The sequence below is a fragment of the Myotis daubentonii genome, chromosome 20 (genome assembly GCF_963259705.1).
Source record: "Myotis daubentonii chromosome 20, mMyoDau2.1, whole genome shotgun sequence".
NCBI lineage: Eukaryota > Metazoa > Chordata > Mammalia > Chiroptera > Vespertilionidae > Myotis > Myotis daubentonii.
Genome location: NC_081859.1, coordinates 5,975,806 through 5,990,162, shown reverse-complemented (window position 1 = coordinate 5,990,162; position 14,357 = coordinate 5,975,806). Strand labels below are relative to the sequence as shown.

The following is a 14,357-nucleotide window of genomic DNA, read 5'->3' as shown; positions in this document are numbered from 1 at the left end:
TGATTGCCAGTCAATTTCAGTTCAGTGATAATATTTTCAGGATTTTTACAATTTAGAAATAATTGTACGGTAATGCTAAATCCTGAACTGTTTTAAATGTCTTCAGGTCAGGCCCAAACCTTTCATTCCGTCCCATCCCCCTCAGCCCTTCCACGAAGGAAGTTCAGGGTCCCAGAGACCAGGGTGACCTGGGTTGACCCAACTGGGAGGAGACTGCCCCGGACTCGCAGCACCTGGCTTCAGCCAGGTTGAACTCAGTCAACCCTGGGACTCAGGTAATAGTGAGTGTCTAGTCCAGCGGTTCTCAACCTTCCTCATGCCGCGACCCTTTAATACAGTTCCACATGTTGTGGTGACCCCCAATTTCATTGTTACAAATTGAACATCATTAAAGCATAGTGATTCATCACAAAAACAATATGTCATTATATATGTGTTTTCCGATGGTCTTAGGCGACCCCTGTGAAAGGGTCGTTCGACCCCCAAAGGGGTCGCGACCCACAGGTTGAGAACCGCTGGTCTAGTCATTTATCACTCACTAAAATGAAGAATTACCAGATCCTCTTCCAGACACAAGTAAACTCTCAGCTCATACACTGACTTAAAATAAAAGTGAATCGTGTCTCCTAATTAAGTGAAAGCTGACTACAACCCTCTTACACACATGTAAGGAGAAACAGTAGCCGTGTATAATTTACATGGCTTCCCAAAGGAAAATGACACACTAACTTTGATTTTCATCTCGAGAGCTGACGACCTAAAGAAATACCGAACAGAATCTTTAGGTCCGCCCTTAACTATGGAAATTTTTAATGATGGAACCTGGCTGTGATTTTTGAAATTAGGGACTGCGTGCCCCCTGCGTGGGTTAACCGCCGCCCTCCGCATTGACCCCCTCCAGGGCCGAGAGTCTGTGGTATCTGGACAAGTACCCCGACAGGCTAACGGCAGTGCTGCAGAAGCTCTTCGTGTTTGCCTTCACTTGGGCATTCGGAGGAACTTTGAAACGTGAAGACGAGCATGAAGACGATGAACTAATGTATTCAGGTTTTGAACCTGCTTCTCTTGCCAAAGTAACCTATGACTTTGACCATCTTGTTCACGAATTGTTTGAAAGCCCAGAAGTAGGTGAGTTCTGGGAGGGCAAAGTCAAAGTTCTGCTTCCTTTCCAGCGGTTCTCAACCTGTGGGTCGCGACCCCTTTGGGGGTCGAACGACCCTTTCACAGGGGTCGCCTCAGACCATCGGGAAACACATCTATAATGACATATTGTTTTTGTGATTAGTCACTGTGCTTTAATGATCAATTTGTAACAATGGAATTGGGGGTCACCACAACATGAGGAACTGTATTCAAGGGTCGCGGCCTTAGGAAGGTTGAGAACCGCTGCTTTAGAAGAAACGTTTGAAATCCTTTAGGACTGGGCCCACCTTTTAAAGTGTGGACCTTACAGGTAAACGAGGGTCAGTAAGTACATTCCAACACCCTTTCTCCAGCGAAAGAGCCTGGAGAAAACTAGATTCCTGGTTGATTCTGGTTGCTACAAGAAGCTATAACTCGACCTAACCAGTTTGGCTCAGTGGATAGAGCGTCGGCCTGCGGACTGAAGGGTCCCAGGTTCGATTCCGGTCAAGGGCATGTACCTGGGTTTCGGGCACCTCCCCAGTGGGGGGTGTGCAGGAGGCAGCTGATCGATGTTTCTCTCGCATTGATGTTTCTAACTATCTCTCTCCCTTCCTCTCTGTAAAAAATCAATAAAATATATTTAAAAAAAAAAAAAAGAAGCTATAACTCAATGTAAGGCAGAACAAAGATAAAGATAAAGCCTTGAGCCCTGGCTGGTTTGTTTCAGTGGATAGAGCATCAGCCTGTAGACTGAAGGGTCCCGGCTTTGATTCCCGTCAAGGGCACATGCCCGGGTTGAGGGATCAATCCCCAGTAAGGGGGGAGGAGTGCAGGAGGCAGCCGATCCATGATTCTCTCTCATCACTGATGTTTCTATCTCTTCCTTTCCCTTCCTCTCTGAAGTCAATAAAAAATATATATATTTAAAAAAAAAAAAAGATAAAGGCTTGAACCTGCGCTTAGCCGGGGGAGCCCATCAGCTGTAGGGCCGGATCCATTTGTACGCATCACCATGTAGTAGGAACTTCAGTAGAAGAAGATTATTATCGTTTCATGTTTCTTTTTGGAAAACTGCTTGCTGAGATTTTCTAATAATATTTTTGGAATGATTTTTAAAACCTTAGATTTCTTTAGTATTTGTATTTTTTTGAAGCAGTTCTGGTAAGTGGAACCTACCCTCGTAGTTAGAAACAGTAAACCTCCCCAATTAGCTGTTACTGGTTAAAGGGACTTGGAACAAATAAGGTATCAAAAAAGAGACAAAATATTGAACATGAATATATTTGCTAAGTAAAGGGAGAGCTAGAAACATTACCAAATGCCCAAATCCTACTGGTTTGTCTGATGCGTAGCAAAGTATCTGAAATCAATAAAAAAAATATTTTAAAATTTTTTATAAATGATTCAGAGGAATATATCAGATGCCAACACTGTTATCTTCATATGGTGAAACCATGGCTAAATTCGCTTGCTTTGTTTGTTCTGTATTTTCCAGAATCTATTAACAGAATTAGTGACTTTTGTAACAGTGAAGTAAATGTCGTTTGCAAATGAGTCTCAGAATTTTCTCATGTATAACCAGCGCATTACTGGCATTTGATAATATCCAGCTCTAGTAATAAGCAAAACTTACGGGCAAGATTTCAAAGGATATCAGATCATGATTCCCCTTGCTTTCCGGATACAAAAAAAAGAGACCAAAAATCAACAAAACTTTGTTTTTATATAATTAAAGATTAGAAGAAAAAAATGGGCTTATTCCACATATTTGGCTCTATACCCTCGGTGAATATTTCTTATTTCTGGCTCAACAGCCAAATCTTTCAAATAGAGATCGGGTCATGCCCGAAACATTCCATATAAACGAACCTCGTTGTTGCTTGGATTTATTCATATTTTTTTCACTTGTCATTTTCAAACGCAGGCATAACCCTCCCAACTGGCGAGCCGTCTGTCTTCGGGTATTTTGTGGATCTGCAGCAGTGCGAGTTCATCCGCTGGTCAGAACTGCTTCCCAACGTCCAGACTCTAATTCAAAGAGGTAAGTAATTACTGGGGCTGTGCTCTGATTTCTCTAAAATATCAGGGATACTTCATATATAAAAGTACCGTAGTTATGTCAGCAACTTGGAGGCCTGATGGATTCCAAGTTTGTGCAGGAACCAATAATTAATAAATAATACAAGAATAAATTGTGTTTCGTGTACTCACAGTTGTACACCGACATTTGCTCCACCCTCTATGTTTACAAAACATGCCTTTTATTAAAAAACATCTTTGGCCCTAACCGGTTTGGCTCAGTGGATAGAGCACCAGCCTGTGGACTGAAGGGTCCCAGGTTCGATCCCGGTCAAGGGCATGTACCTTGGTTGCAGGCACCTCCCCAGTAGGGGGTGTGCAGGAGGCAGCTGATCGATGTTTCTCTTTCATCAATGTTTCTAACTCTCTATCCCTCTCCCTTCCTCTCTGTAAAAAAATCAATAAAATATATTATTTTTTTAAAAACATCTTTGGCTATTGGTTTCGGAGAAAGTTGGAATGTATTTGATTAAGGTGGTTGTACGTTGTAAAACTAGTTCATGGAAAGTCTTACTAATGGAAATATTTTACGTAGCTGGGATTACTGAAAGGAGAAAAAGGAGAGGATCTCTTCTAAACAGGAAAAACATACGTACATACTGCAACTGACTGTAAAGGAAACTTTAAATTAGAACAGAATAATCATAGTGTGACAGATATCCATATATGCTATATTGTTTTTGTTCTCAACCTTCTAGAAACGTAAGAAAAAAAATACATAGAAAGGTGTAGTATTTTGAGAGCTTGGTTGAAGGTTGAGGCAGGAATTTAATGATGAAGCTTCATGTCGATTTCTTGCAAATACAAGAAATTCAATATGCAAATACAAGGAATTCATTATGCAAATACAAGGACTTCATTATGCAAATACAAGGAATTCAGTATGCAGATTGCATCAATTTGCCTTGAGATTAGGTTTCACTCATCAAAGAATTTCATAGTGTGGTTATAAGAATTTTTAGAGAAAACAACCAGAGCTATCAAGTCGTAAATCATCCAGAAAGTTCTAACTCCAAATTCATTTCGGTTGGAAATAGCAGGGTTCTATTATACAATATTTGTCCCAGTAAGTATTAGTGGTTGTTCATATTTATTTAAAACCTATGAATTGCCCTAACCTGTTTGGCTCAATGGATAGAGCGTCGGCCTGCGGACTGAATGGTCCCAGGTTCAATTCCAGTCCAGGGCATGTACCTTGGTTGCGGGCACATCCCCAGTTGGGGGTGTGCAGGAGGCAGCTGATCGATGTTTCTCTCTCATCGATGTTTCTAACTCTCTATCCCTCTCCTTCTCTGTAAAAAAATCAAAATATATTTTGAAATATAAAACCTGTGGATTGTTTATTGCATGTTAGTGCTAACATTGAGTCATTTTGATCTTAGTTTTTACGACTGCATAGAGAAAACATAACTGGGTATCGAGGCACATAATGTGGTATTTTAGGGACCACTCCAATGGGAAAGCGTTGGTCTTTTCTAGAGTGTGGGAAATAGGTAACTAGGATATAAGGATGACTAGGATATATAACCGTGCAGTGCATACCTTCCCATACTGTTGAACTGTGTACAAGGTAAACGTTTTAGCTATTCAATTTTTAATTTGAAAAGGAGTGAATAAAAGATGAAGTGAGGCTCTGTTATATTTATCCCTTTTGAGAGTTATGGCTGTGTAATGGAGGGAAGAATTGCGGTGGAATTAGGGAGCCGTGGGGATAAGGAAGATTTGGTTTAGGTTTTTGGGGGGGCTGTTTTAATGCATATAAAATTGCCTATATTCACCTGGTTTTTACGAACCAAAATGTTAATTTCACATGGTTCAACCAATAAACAGATTGGAGGTACTAGCACACGTGTGTTTGTCCAATGGAAAATTCCAATACAATGAAAAGCAAATAGTGGCGGGGAGAAGGATCTATAATAATAGAAGTGTATTATGCTAATTAGACCAGACGTCCTTCCGGATGACCTTCCGGACGAAGCTGGGGCTGCAAGGGAAGCCCGGGTCCCAGGTGCCAGAGGGAAGCCGGTGCCAGCAGCCCAGGGATGGAAGGCCTATTCTTGCACGAATTTCATGCATTGGGCCTCTAGTTATCAAAGAAGTGAAGTTCTTTTTCCGTTGTTGGTTTTTTGCTTGCCTGTTCTTCAATTATCTTTATTGTTGAAAGTATTACAGATGTCCCGTTTGTCACCCCCTCACCCCAGGCCTTCACTGAAGTACCTTTAGAAAGGATGGGAGGAGCCTTCGGCAGGAGAGCCGCTCTCTTCGATTCCCTGGAGGGAAGGAGGAGGGGACGCTTGCCTCGCAGGGGAGAGCAGATTAGTAGGCGGGGTGGCAGGAGGGTCCATCCGCACCTGGTGGGCTCAGCAGGCGTGCGGGGGAGCTCACCCGCGCAGAGTCCGAATGAAAGGGACGACCTCTGAGATCAGCAGGGACCCTCAGGCCCTTGCAACAGCTCTGTCTCACGTGTGTATGTTTCCATGGCTCTATAACATACCCACTTTTCCAGAAAATATTTAGCCCCTAAAAGATGAAGTAAACATTTATTGACAGACTAGAGGCCCGATGCACGAAAATCCATGCAAGAGTAGGCTTCCTTCGCCCAGCTGCCGGCGCCGGCTTCCCTCCGGGACCTGGGCTGCTTCCCTCCTCCGGCCGCCAGCAGGCACCCGGGACCTGGGCTGGCTTCCCTCGGGCTGGCTCCGTCAGGAAGGATGTCCGGAAGACGTCCGATCTCATTAGCATATTGCCCTTTTATTATTATAGATGATCTGAAACTTTCTTTTTCAATGTTACCTTAGGAACCTCAATACTAGTGGATCCACAAGGCGCCGGGGAAAGCATCCTGAAGATCACGGAATACGGGGAGACCGTGAACCACACCGCCACCCGGGACACCACCTGCCTGTCCTTCCTCATCAGCCTCCTTCTGAAGAGCTTCTGCCCTGTCCTTCTCACAGGTGTGAAGAAATAGCAGCCGCAGCAGCAGTTCAGAGTCAGGGAGAGGCTTAGCGATTACTGTCCACCCGTTTTATAAGTCAGGGGGTGGGGGGACGCCCTAAAAAGCTTTAGCGATCCCCACCTACAGTATCCGAATCACACCTCCCACGTTTGCCAGTCCAGGGCATCCTAAGTCTCTCTCACCGTCCCATCGCCTTCCTGACAAGTCCCAGGAGAACTGTGGTCTGAGGTCTTTCGAGGGCCACTGACGGTAGTAGGGTTGGCTGGTTCCATTAAATCTGCACGCGTACCTGCATGCGAAGAAACGTGAAAAACAAATTGCCCGATTTCCAAAAACATTGCACACGTACTTCCTCAAGCCAGCGCTCAGATTTCAAAGGACTGACTCAGTGCAGCTCCTGCTCTGGTTTAATATTGACTACCACCCATTCAGCCACCTTTTCCAACTCTCCCAAGTTCTGTTGTCTTTCACCAGAGGCAACAAAATCACCTTCCCAGTCCTGTCCTCAAAGGACTCCGGCAACAGGGGTGTGGAAGCTCAGATAACCGTCCGTGGCCTCCAGGGTGGATTAAGGAAATGGTTTTACTCTTTGGTGAATTGTACTACAGCCGTGGCTTACCAGGGCTGCTGCAAGGAGGGGTTTATTCCAATACCGCCCCCCCAAGTTGTGTTGTAAGAAGATTCAGGGAAATTAATTGCCTGTAGTAGTCGTGCAAAAATATTTGTGACAAGTGCAAATGCATATTCTAGAAAAATAATGGTTCATTCCTGATACATTCTTTCATAAGAGATATAAATTAAAGAAATTCTTGGAGAGGTGTTCGTAGGAACTGCTTGGTTTATCCATCCTCCACCATAATTCTGTTTTTTAAAGGGAAGAGCAAAAACATACTTTTCATGCAATTTTCCAATCAAAGGAAATGTTATTAGTTTATTTTAATATGTCAGCATCTGTTCGTTTTCTTGCATGTAAATCTAACCTAATGGATCCTTTCCTTTTCTTTTTTCCCCCCGTTAGGAGATTTTGGTATTGGGAAAACCAGTGCCATTAAACAGATGCTTGCAAAGTTGGAGGGCTCAGGAGGATTCGATGTGAAATATGGGTCAATTTTAGGAGAAGTCCTATTATATAACGAAATTAAAAAGTTAAGGTAGTATATTCCTTAAACTCCATGTTTGATTTGTCTGGTTAAAAAAAAGTTTGCTTTAATATCTAACGATGCCTTGTTTTCAAAAGCAAATGTGTTATGTAAAAATGCAGAAATATTCAAAAAAAGGAGTTAAGAAAAGCTTCACTTTTCCATAGTATTAACTAAATTAATTCCTTTAAGTGAGAAATTCTGACATGTGTTTTTAATATAGCTAAACTTAAAATTGTAGTTCTTTGACCTAACAAAGTGAAGCTATAAACTATTTTCCTTCTTAGGAAAATGTACCTAAATATACAAATACCGTGTTGCATATACTTGGTTTTGTTTGCCCTAGAAATATATTTCCTTCTTATCAAATATATAAAAGCTAGAGGCCCGATGCACAAAATTCGTGCGAGACTGGGCTGCTGAGGTAAATGAGCTGATCGGGAGCCTTACAGTGTCCTCTCCCGCCAGCCTGAGGCAGAACATCAGCGCTTTGCTTTCCGAGTCTCCGAGGACCTCAGCTGGCAGTCAAGGTATGCGTTTACGGGCGCTTCACACCCCTCCCCTCTCGGTGACACTCCAGTCGTTCTGTGCTGTCGGAAATCTCAGATTGAAAAGTTCAAATGATCGTTTAAAATAAAACGTCCCCGAAGGTGTCCGCTACCCTCCCAAGTGTCCTACCCCCTTTCAGCTGTCCTACCCTCCCAGCTGTTCTACCCCTCTCTGCTGTCCTACCCTCCCAACTGTCCTACCCCCTCTCTGCTGTCCTACCCTCCCAGCTGTCCTACCCCCTCCAGCTGTCCTACCCTCCCAGCTGTCTACCCCCTCCCAGCTGTCCTACCCTCCCACGTGTCCTACCCCCTCTCTGCTGTCCTACCCTCCCAGCTGTTCTACCCCTCTCTGCTGTCCTACCCTCCCAGCTGTCCTACCCCCTCCAGCTGTCCTACCCTCCCAGCTGTCTACCCCCTCCCAGCTGTCCTACCCTCCCACGAGTCCTACCCCCTCTCTGCTGTCCTACCCTCCCAGCTGTCCTACCCCCTCTCTGCTGTCCTACCCTCCCAGCTGTCCTACCCCCTCTCAACTGTCCTACCCTCCCAGCTGTCCTACCCTCCCAGCTGTCCTACCCCCTCCAGCTGTTCTGTCCGGCTCAAGAGCCAGGATACTTCTCTCCAGGGAGTGTGGTGTGTGCTTGCCAGGAGGATGGGTGCTCTGGCTCATTAGTGGGACCTCAGACTCCGTCTGGAAGGAACCAAGGCAACACCTGGCTGTTCTGTTCTGGAGTGCCGGATAGGCACGGCCATAGGACGGTCATGGTTCAGGAGTTCTCCCATCAGACTGTCCGACAGAAACACGCCTGGCGCCTCAGGAACCTCGTCCTGAAAATCCCGACTGTGTCGTCCGGCAGCAGCACTGCCACCTGTGAAGAGGGGAGGGTGGGGTGGCCCAGACTCCCTGTGGAAAGGGGGGTGGGGGGAGCCTGGCCACTGATCCCGCCACAGGAGTCGTTTGGCTTCGGGTTTTATTTGTTGTGGTTGTTCTTAAAATATGCTTTTATTGATTTCAGAGAGAGGAAGGGAGAGAGAGAGAAACATCAGTGACGAGAGAGAATCAGTGGTCGCTTACCCCCTGCACGCCCCACACTGGGGACTGGACCCGCAACCCGGGCCTGTGCCCTGACCGGGGATCGAACCCTAACCTCCTGGTTCCTAGGCCGACGCTCAACCACTGAGCCACGCCGGCCGGGCAGGGGTTTAATTTTTCTTTTGCTTTTGCTACAGCCCCATCTCCATAGCCCTTCAGAGAACGAGTTCTGATTCTGGTGCATTTGGTGGGTACAGCAAATGCTGCTTTCCGCTCTGGCATGTGTAGTTTCATTTGTAGACGTGTATATTGCAAATCTAACCAGTTTGAAGGCATTAAAAGTTCCATGTGTCTGTTGTGCACCAACGAAGAGAGGGTTCCCTGAGGGTTCGTACCTTCACCTCGGGCTGTGGTTGGAAAGAGGGTTTCCCCCGTAAAAGTAAGGGAATGTTTGGAAAACACCTCCAAGTCGACATGTCTTCTCTCGCTGATCTGTCCGCAGAGCCGTCTCTTTAAACCGCCAACAGAATAGTAGAAGGTTGCCATTTTTGTATTTTTTTTTTAACGCCTTGGGATTAAGAAGCGTATTTTGAAAACTGTTCTAAATTTGCTTTCCGTTCTGTGTTTGGCATCGTAGATAAGATTCCTAAGAAGCTGGGAAAAGTGGAAGACGGCTCCTTTAAAGATCATCACAAAGGAGTTATAACCTCGACCATCAATTTTGGCATCAAGATGACCGCTGCCAAGGCCAAGGAGATGATCCTGAAGAAGCTGAGGAGGATAAATAAGGACACTCTCGGGGCCCCAAGGAACAACCGGGTAAGGCACCCCCCGTGTGCTGAGGGGCCCTAGCTGGCTTGGCTCAGTGGATAGCGCGTCGGCCTGCGGACTGAAGGGTCCCGGGTTTGATTGCAGTCAAGGGCACGTGTCCGGGTTGCGGGCTCGATCCCCAGTAGGGGCTGTGCAGGAGGCAGCCGGTCCATGATTCTCTCTCATCGTGGATGTTTCTCTCTCGCTCTCCCTCTCCCTTCCTCTCTGAAATTGATTTGAAAAAATCTATACTAATAAAAGCGTAATATGCTAATTAGACCGGACAGCCGAACGACCTCCCGGATGTCCTTCCGGACGAAGCCGCCGCTGCAGGGGCCAAGGCAGAGTGGTTAGGGGCAGTCAGGCAGGCAGGCAGATGAGTGGTTAGGAGCCAGCGGTCCCAGGTTGTGAGAGGGATGTCCTACTGCCAGTTTAGGCCCAATCCCGATATCTCCCGAGGGGTCCTGGATTGCGAGAGGGTGCAGGCCGGGCTGAGGGAATTTCGTGCACAGGGCCTCTAGTATATATATAATGGTATTTGGCCTGCAGATTAAAGGGTCCCAGCTTCGATTCCACTCAAGGGCAGCTGCCGGGTTGCTGGCATGATCCCCAGTAGGAGGTGTGCAGGGGGCAGCTGATCAATATTGCATTCTCATTGTTGTTTCTATCTCTCTCTCTCTCCCTCCCCCTCTCCCTTCCTCTCTGAAATCAATAAAAATATATTTTTTAAAAAAGAAAGAAAAAGAGAAACTGATGGTATCCACAGTGTTGAAAGAGCAGCCTTGTTATAACTCGGACAACTCATGCTTCCTAGAAATAGTGTGGGCATTCCTTAGCCTTCCCCTGTCTACCTGGCACATTATTAACATTAAAAATAACGTGCTTGAAAGTTGGAAATGCATCTGAATTCTCTACAACAGCATTTGCAGCAGAATTGTAAAAGTCTAGTTCCACATGACAGTGTCATTCCCAAACCAGGGCCCATCTTCTTATATAATAAAAGGGTAATATGCAAATTGACCGAACTGCAGAATGACTGGTCACTATGATGCACACTGACCACCAGGGGGCAGACGCTCAATGCAGGAGCCAGGCTTGCGACTGGCGAGTGCAGTGGTGCAGGCAGCAGTGCTAAGGATGTCCAGGGAGTGGGCCTAAGCTGTCAGTCGGACATCCCCCGAGGGCTCCTGGACTGCGAGAGGGTGCAGGCTGGGCTGAGGGTCCCCCCGCCCCCGCCCTCCAGTGCATGAATCTTGTGCACTCAGCCTCTAGTAGGAAATAAATACCTGCACACGTAACACAGCCTCGCCAACTCAATGAGTGAAGGTTAAATGAGTAATAATCACGTGTGTTCCTTGGTAAAAGCCACAAATGGATGACTTTATCCAGCGTCAACTGCATTTCTAGCTGCTGTCCATGGAGGTCTGTAGGAAGGGAGTGGAGTTTCTGCTATTTTTGAAAGCATTGTTTTTGAAAGCCATGTCAGAATAGAATTTGGTCGGCTGCTTTTCAGTAGAAAAAGACGTGTCATTACTCCTGGTGATTTTGTTCTCAAGCCATCGCATAATTACTGTCCCTAATTCACACTTTAAAGAAAAGGGATGCTAATTAATGCATTTTAAATCGGTGCTTTCCTTCAGATTGTAGTATTCATTGACGACCTGAATATGCCGGAAGCAGATAAGTATGGAGCACAGCCACCCCTGGAACTGATCAGGCAACTACTGGACTTGGGAGGAGTTTTTGATACTGAAAAAATTGCGTGGAAGGTAAAGTTCACGTTTAATACTGTTGAAACGCGGGGCTCGGGGTGCAGACTTCTTCTCGTGGGTCCTTGTCCGACGAAGACGAGGAATAAATTCGTGGGCTAACAGGTTTCTTTAATAAGAATGTAGAAGTTTAGTGGAAGCATATACTAACTCCATCTGGGCAGAGGAGTCCCCAAAGGGGACCCCCCTGGGGAGGGGCCCCCAAGTAGGAAAAGCCAACTCTTGCTCTCTCTCTCTCTCACTCCCTCTCTCTCTAATGGGAAAAAAAAATCTAAATCCAAAAATCTAAAATTTGAAAATCTATAATCTAAAAAAATCTGTCTCGTGTCCCTTTGTCTCCAGCTTATATATCTTGCAGTTCGTCGTTTGACCCTGACCCTTCCTAATTGGATCCTTCTCAATTTAGGGCCCCCCGGCTTTCCTCCTTGGTCGTTTTGCTACACAGTATCAGTTCCAAAGGCCAAAGCCCGCATGGTGCCCCCCCCCCCACCCTTTCTCCTTCGCTTGCACCATTCCTCTATCCTCTGTGAAAATGTTTCCTTCTTCCCGATATCCTGTGACTTTTCTTTATCCTCTGTGAAGTATGCCTTCTCCTCACCCCCCAACCCTGCGGCCTTTCTCTATCCTCTGTACAAGTAAGATAAGCATTTTGGGTCTCCAAGCCCCCACCAGGCATTCCTCTCCCATGGACCTTTATTTCTAAGGCCCTCTAAACCTGCCTATTTTGTCTCTAAAATTCCTTTCATTGTTACTTAACAATAAATCAGGTATTTATAATAATGTTGAGTGGATTCGGTGAGCAATTTCAAAAATCTGGTGACATGGACATGCACAGCAAGAAAATTAGCCATGCCGGTGACATCTTTGCGATTTAGTGCCGGGCCGGGGGGGTCATAGAAATGCCCCTTTTGGTAGGATTAGATCCTAGTAAAACTCGCAAGTATGTCCCATAGGTCCGGTTTCCGAGTCAGATAACACTCACTGTTGTTAGGCACGTGAATAGTTCATCAGCAGTTAATGCATATGAGAAAAGCTAATCCCTATGTCAGACTACTCTCATCTTTATTTTCAAGAACACACATCAGCCCTAGCCTGTTTTGCTCAGTGGATAGAGCATCGGCCTGCGGACTGAAGGGTCCCAGGTTTCGATTCCAGTCAGGGGCACATGCCTGGGTTGCAGGCTTGATCCCCGGTGCGGGGAGTGCGGGGTGCACTTGAGGCAGCCGATCAATGATTCTCTCTCATTGATGTTTCTCTCTCTCTCTCTCCCTCTCCCTTCCTCTCTGAAATCAATAAAAATATATATTTTTTAAAAAGGGCCTTGACCAGTTTGCTCAGTGGATAGAGCATCGGTCTGAGGACTGAAGGGTCCCAGGTTCGATTCCGGTCAAGGGCATGTACCTTGGTTGCGGGCACATCCCCAGTGGGGGGTGTGCAGGAGGCAGCTGATCAATGTTTCTCTCTCATCGATGTTTCTAACTCTCTATCCCTCTCCCTTACTCTCTGTAAAAAATCAACAAAATATATATTTAAAAAAAAAATAGCTACTGCTATGTACACAGCTAGAGTCTTCTCCCCCCAGGCCCAACCTGGCTTTTCTGGAGACACGCTCAGCGGGCTCTCCCCCTGAATTCTCGCCTCCCCGGGATCCGCTCAGCCAGCCTCCATTGCACCTGCTCATTCCCCCTCGGCTGCTTTTTTTAAAAAATTGGCTGTTTCCGGGCGACGTGTAGAAAGCTTCCTGGAAGTCACATCTTACACGTTAGGATGGGCTACTGCCAGGAAGATGGATTTCCCTGACCATCGCACCTGTTGTTTGACAGGAAACAATCGCCTCGATCGTTTTTTTTGCTTCAACGTTTTAAATCTCTGGTTCGTTTCAGGGACATGGGACCCCATTTCACTGTCCACGGACCCATTGCGTGCCTCCTCCCCTTTCCCTCTTCCCACAGAATATTCAAGATCTCTCCCTCGTGGCAGCTTGCATGCCTCCCGAGGGAAGGGGGCACATCAGCCCACGCCTCCTCAAACACTTCTCCGTCCTCGTGTTGCCTCATCCTCCACAGAGCGCCCTGCGGACTATTTTCCAGGTACCGCGCCTGCCTCGTGTCCGCTGGGGGGGGAAAAAAGTACATTTCCCGCTGCGAGGGGAGCTCTGAGGACCTCAGATCCCTAATGTGAACGAACCTTCTCTGAAGGGGACAAGTTTTATTTCTCCCCCTCCATCTTCCGGCCTCTTACAATTCGCCTCTCCATTTCAAAGACATGGCTCAGGGTGTGTAAGCAACACGTTGGCACTTGCTCTGCTGGGGTCCAGCCCCAGCAGGTCCAGGGGTCCCCAAAGGTGTGGACGGAGTCGGCGAAGAAGGAAGGACACGGAGACAGTGTTCAGTTGATCAACAGCCTAGCCAGGATCTCCAGCCAAGTTCTGGTCTGGATCTCCAGCGAAGTTGTGCTTTGGATCTCCAGCCAAGTTCTGTTGCCAGGTCCTGTCCAGGTTCTCCAGCCAGGTTGAGTCACGGGGTTCTAGTCAGGTTCTCTTGGCAATTGCTGTAGTCAGGTTCAGTCCAGGGTCTTTTGCCATGTTCTCTCCAGCAAAGTTCTTCTGTCTGTAGGTTCTGTGTAGGTTCTGTCTGTAGGTTCTCTCTTCTTAGTTCTGTCTCTTTCTGTCTTGTTACATCTGTATTTATACCAGTTGATTCAATCCTATCAATCTCTATTACAAAGGTTAGGGCGTTTCTTAACTCCATTCCAGGGAGTAAAGATTATGTAGCTTAAGCATGATTGTTCGTAGTTAAAGTGATTAATTACCCTCCTGGCACTTAGTTGAGGGGTTTTATTCCCTCCCTAACTTCAGGGGAAAATCCCTACCTGGGGATTCAACCTTTCTCGGAGAGG

General features: G+C 46.3%; 1 protein-coding gene across 1 annotated transcript in view; it reads left to right on the top strand.

Annotated features, from left to right (window-relative positions):
- DNAH14 (dynein axonemal heavy chain 14) overlaps positions 1–14,357 on the top strand; it is a 140,173-nt gene that overhangs the window by 72,747 nt on the left and 53,069 nt on the right. Inside the window, exons 42-49 of the mRNA XM_059677837.1 lie at positions 902–1,128; positions 3,050–3,166; positions 6,003–6,161; positions 7,182–7,317; positions 7,771–7,832; positions 9,518–9,699; positions 11,331–11,459; positions 13,412–13,549. Coding sequence (XP_059533820.1) covers positions 902–1,128; positions 3,050–3,166; positions 6,003–6,161; positions 7,182–7,317; positions 7,771–7,832; positions 9,518–9,699; positions 11,331–11,459; positions 13,412–13,549 — 1,150 coding nt within the window. The remainder of the gene's footprint in view (positions 1–901; positions 1,129–3,049; positions 3,167–6,002; positions 6,162–7,181; positions 7,318–7,770; positions 7,833–9,517; positions 9,700–11,330; positions 11,460–13,411; positions 13,550–14,357) is intronic.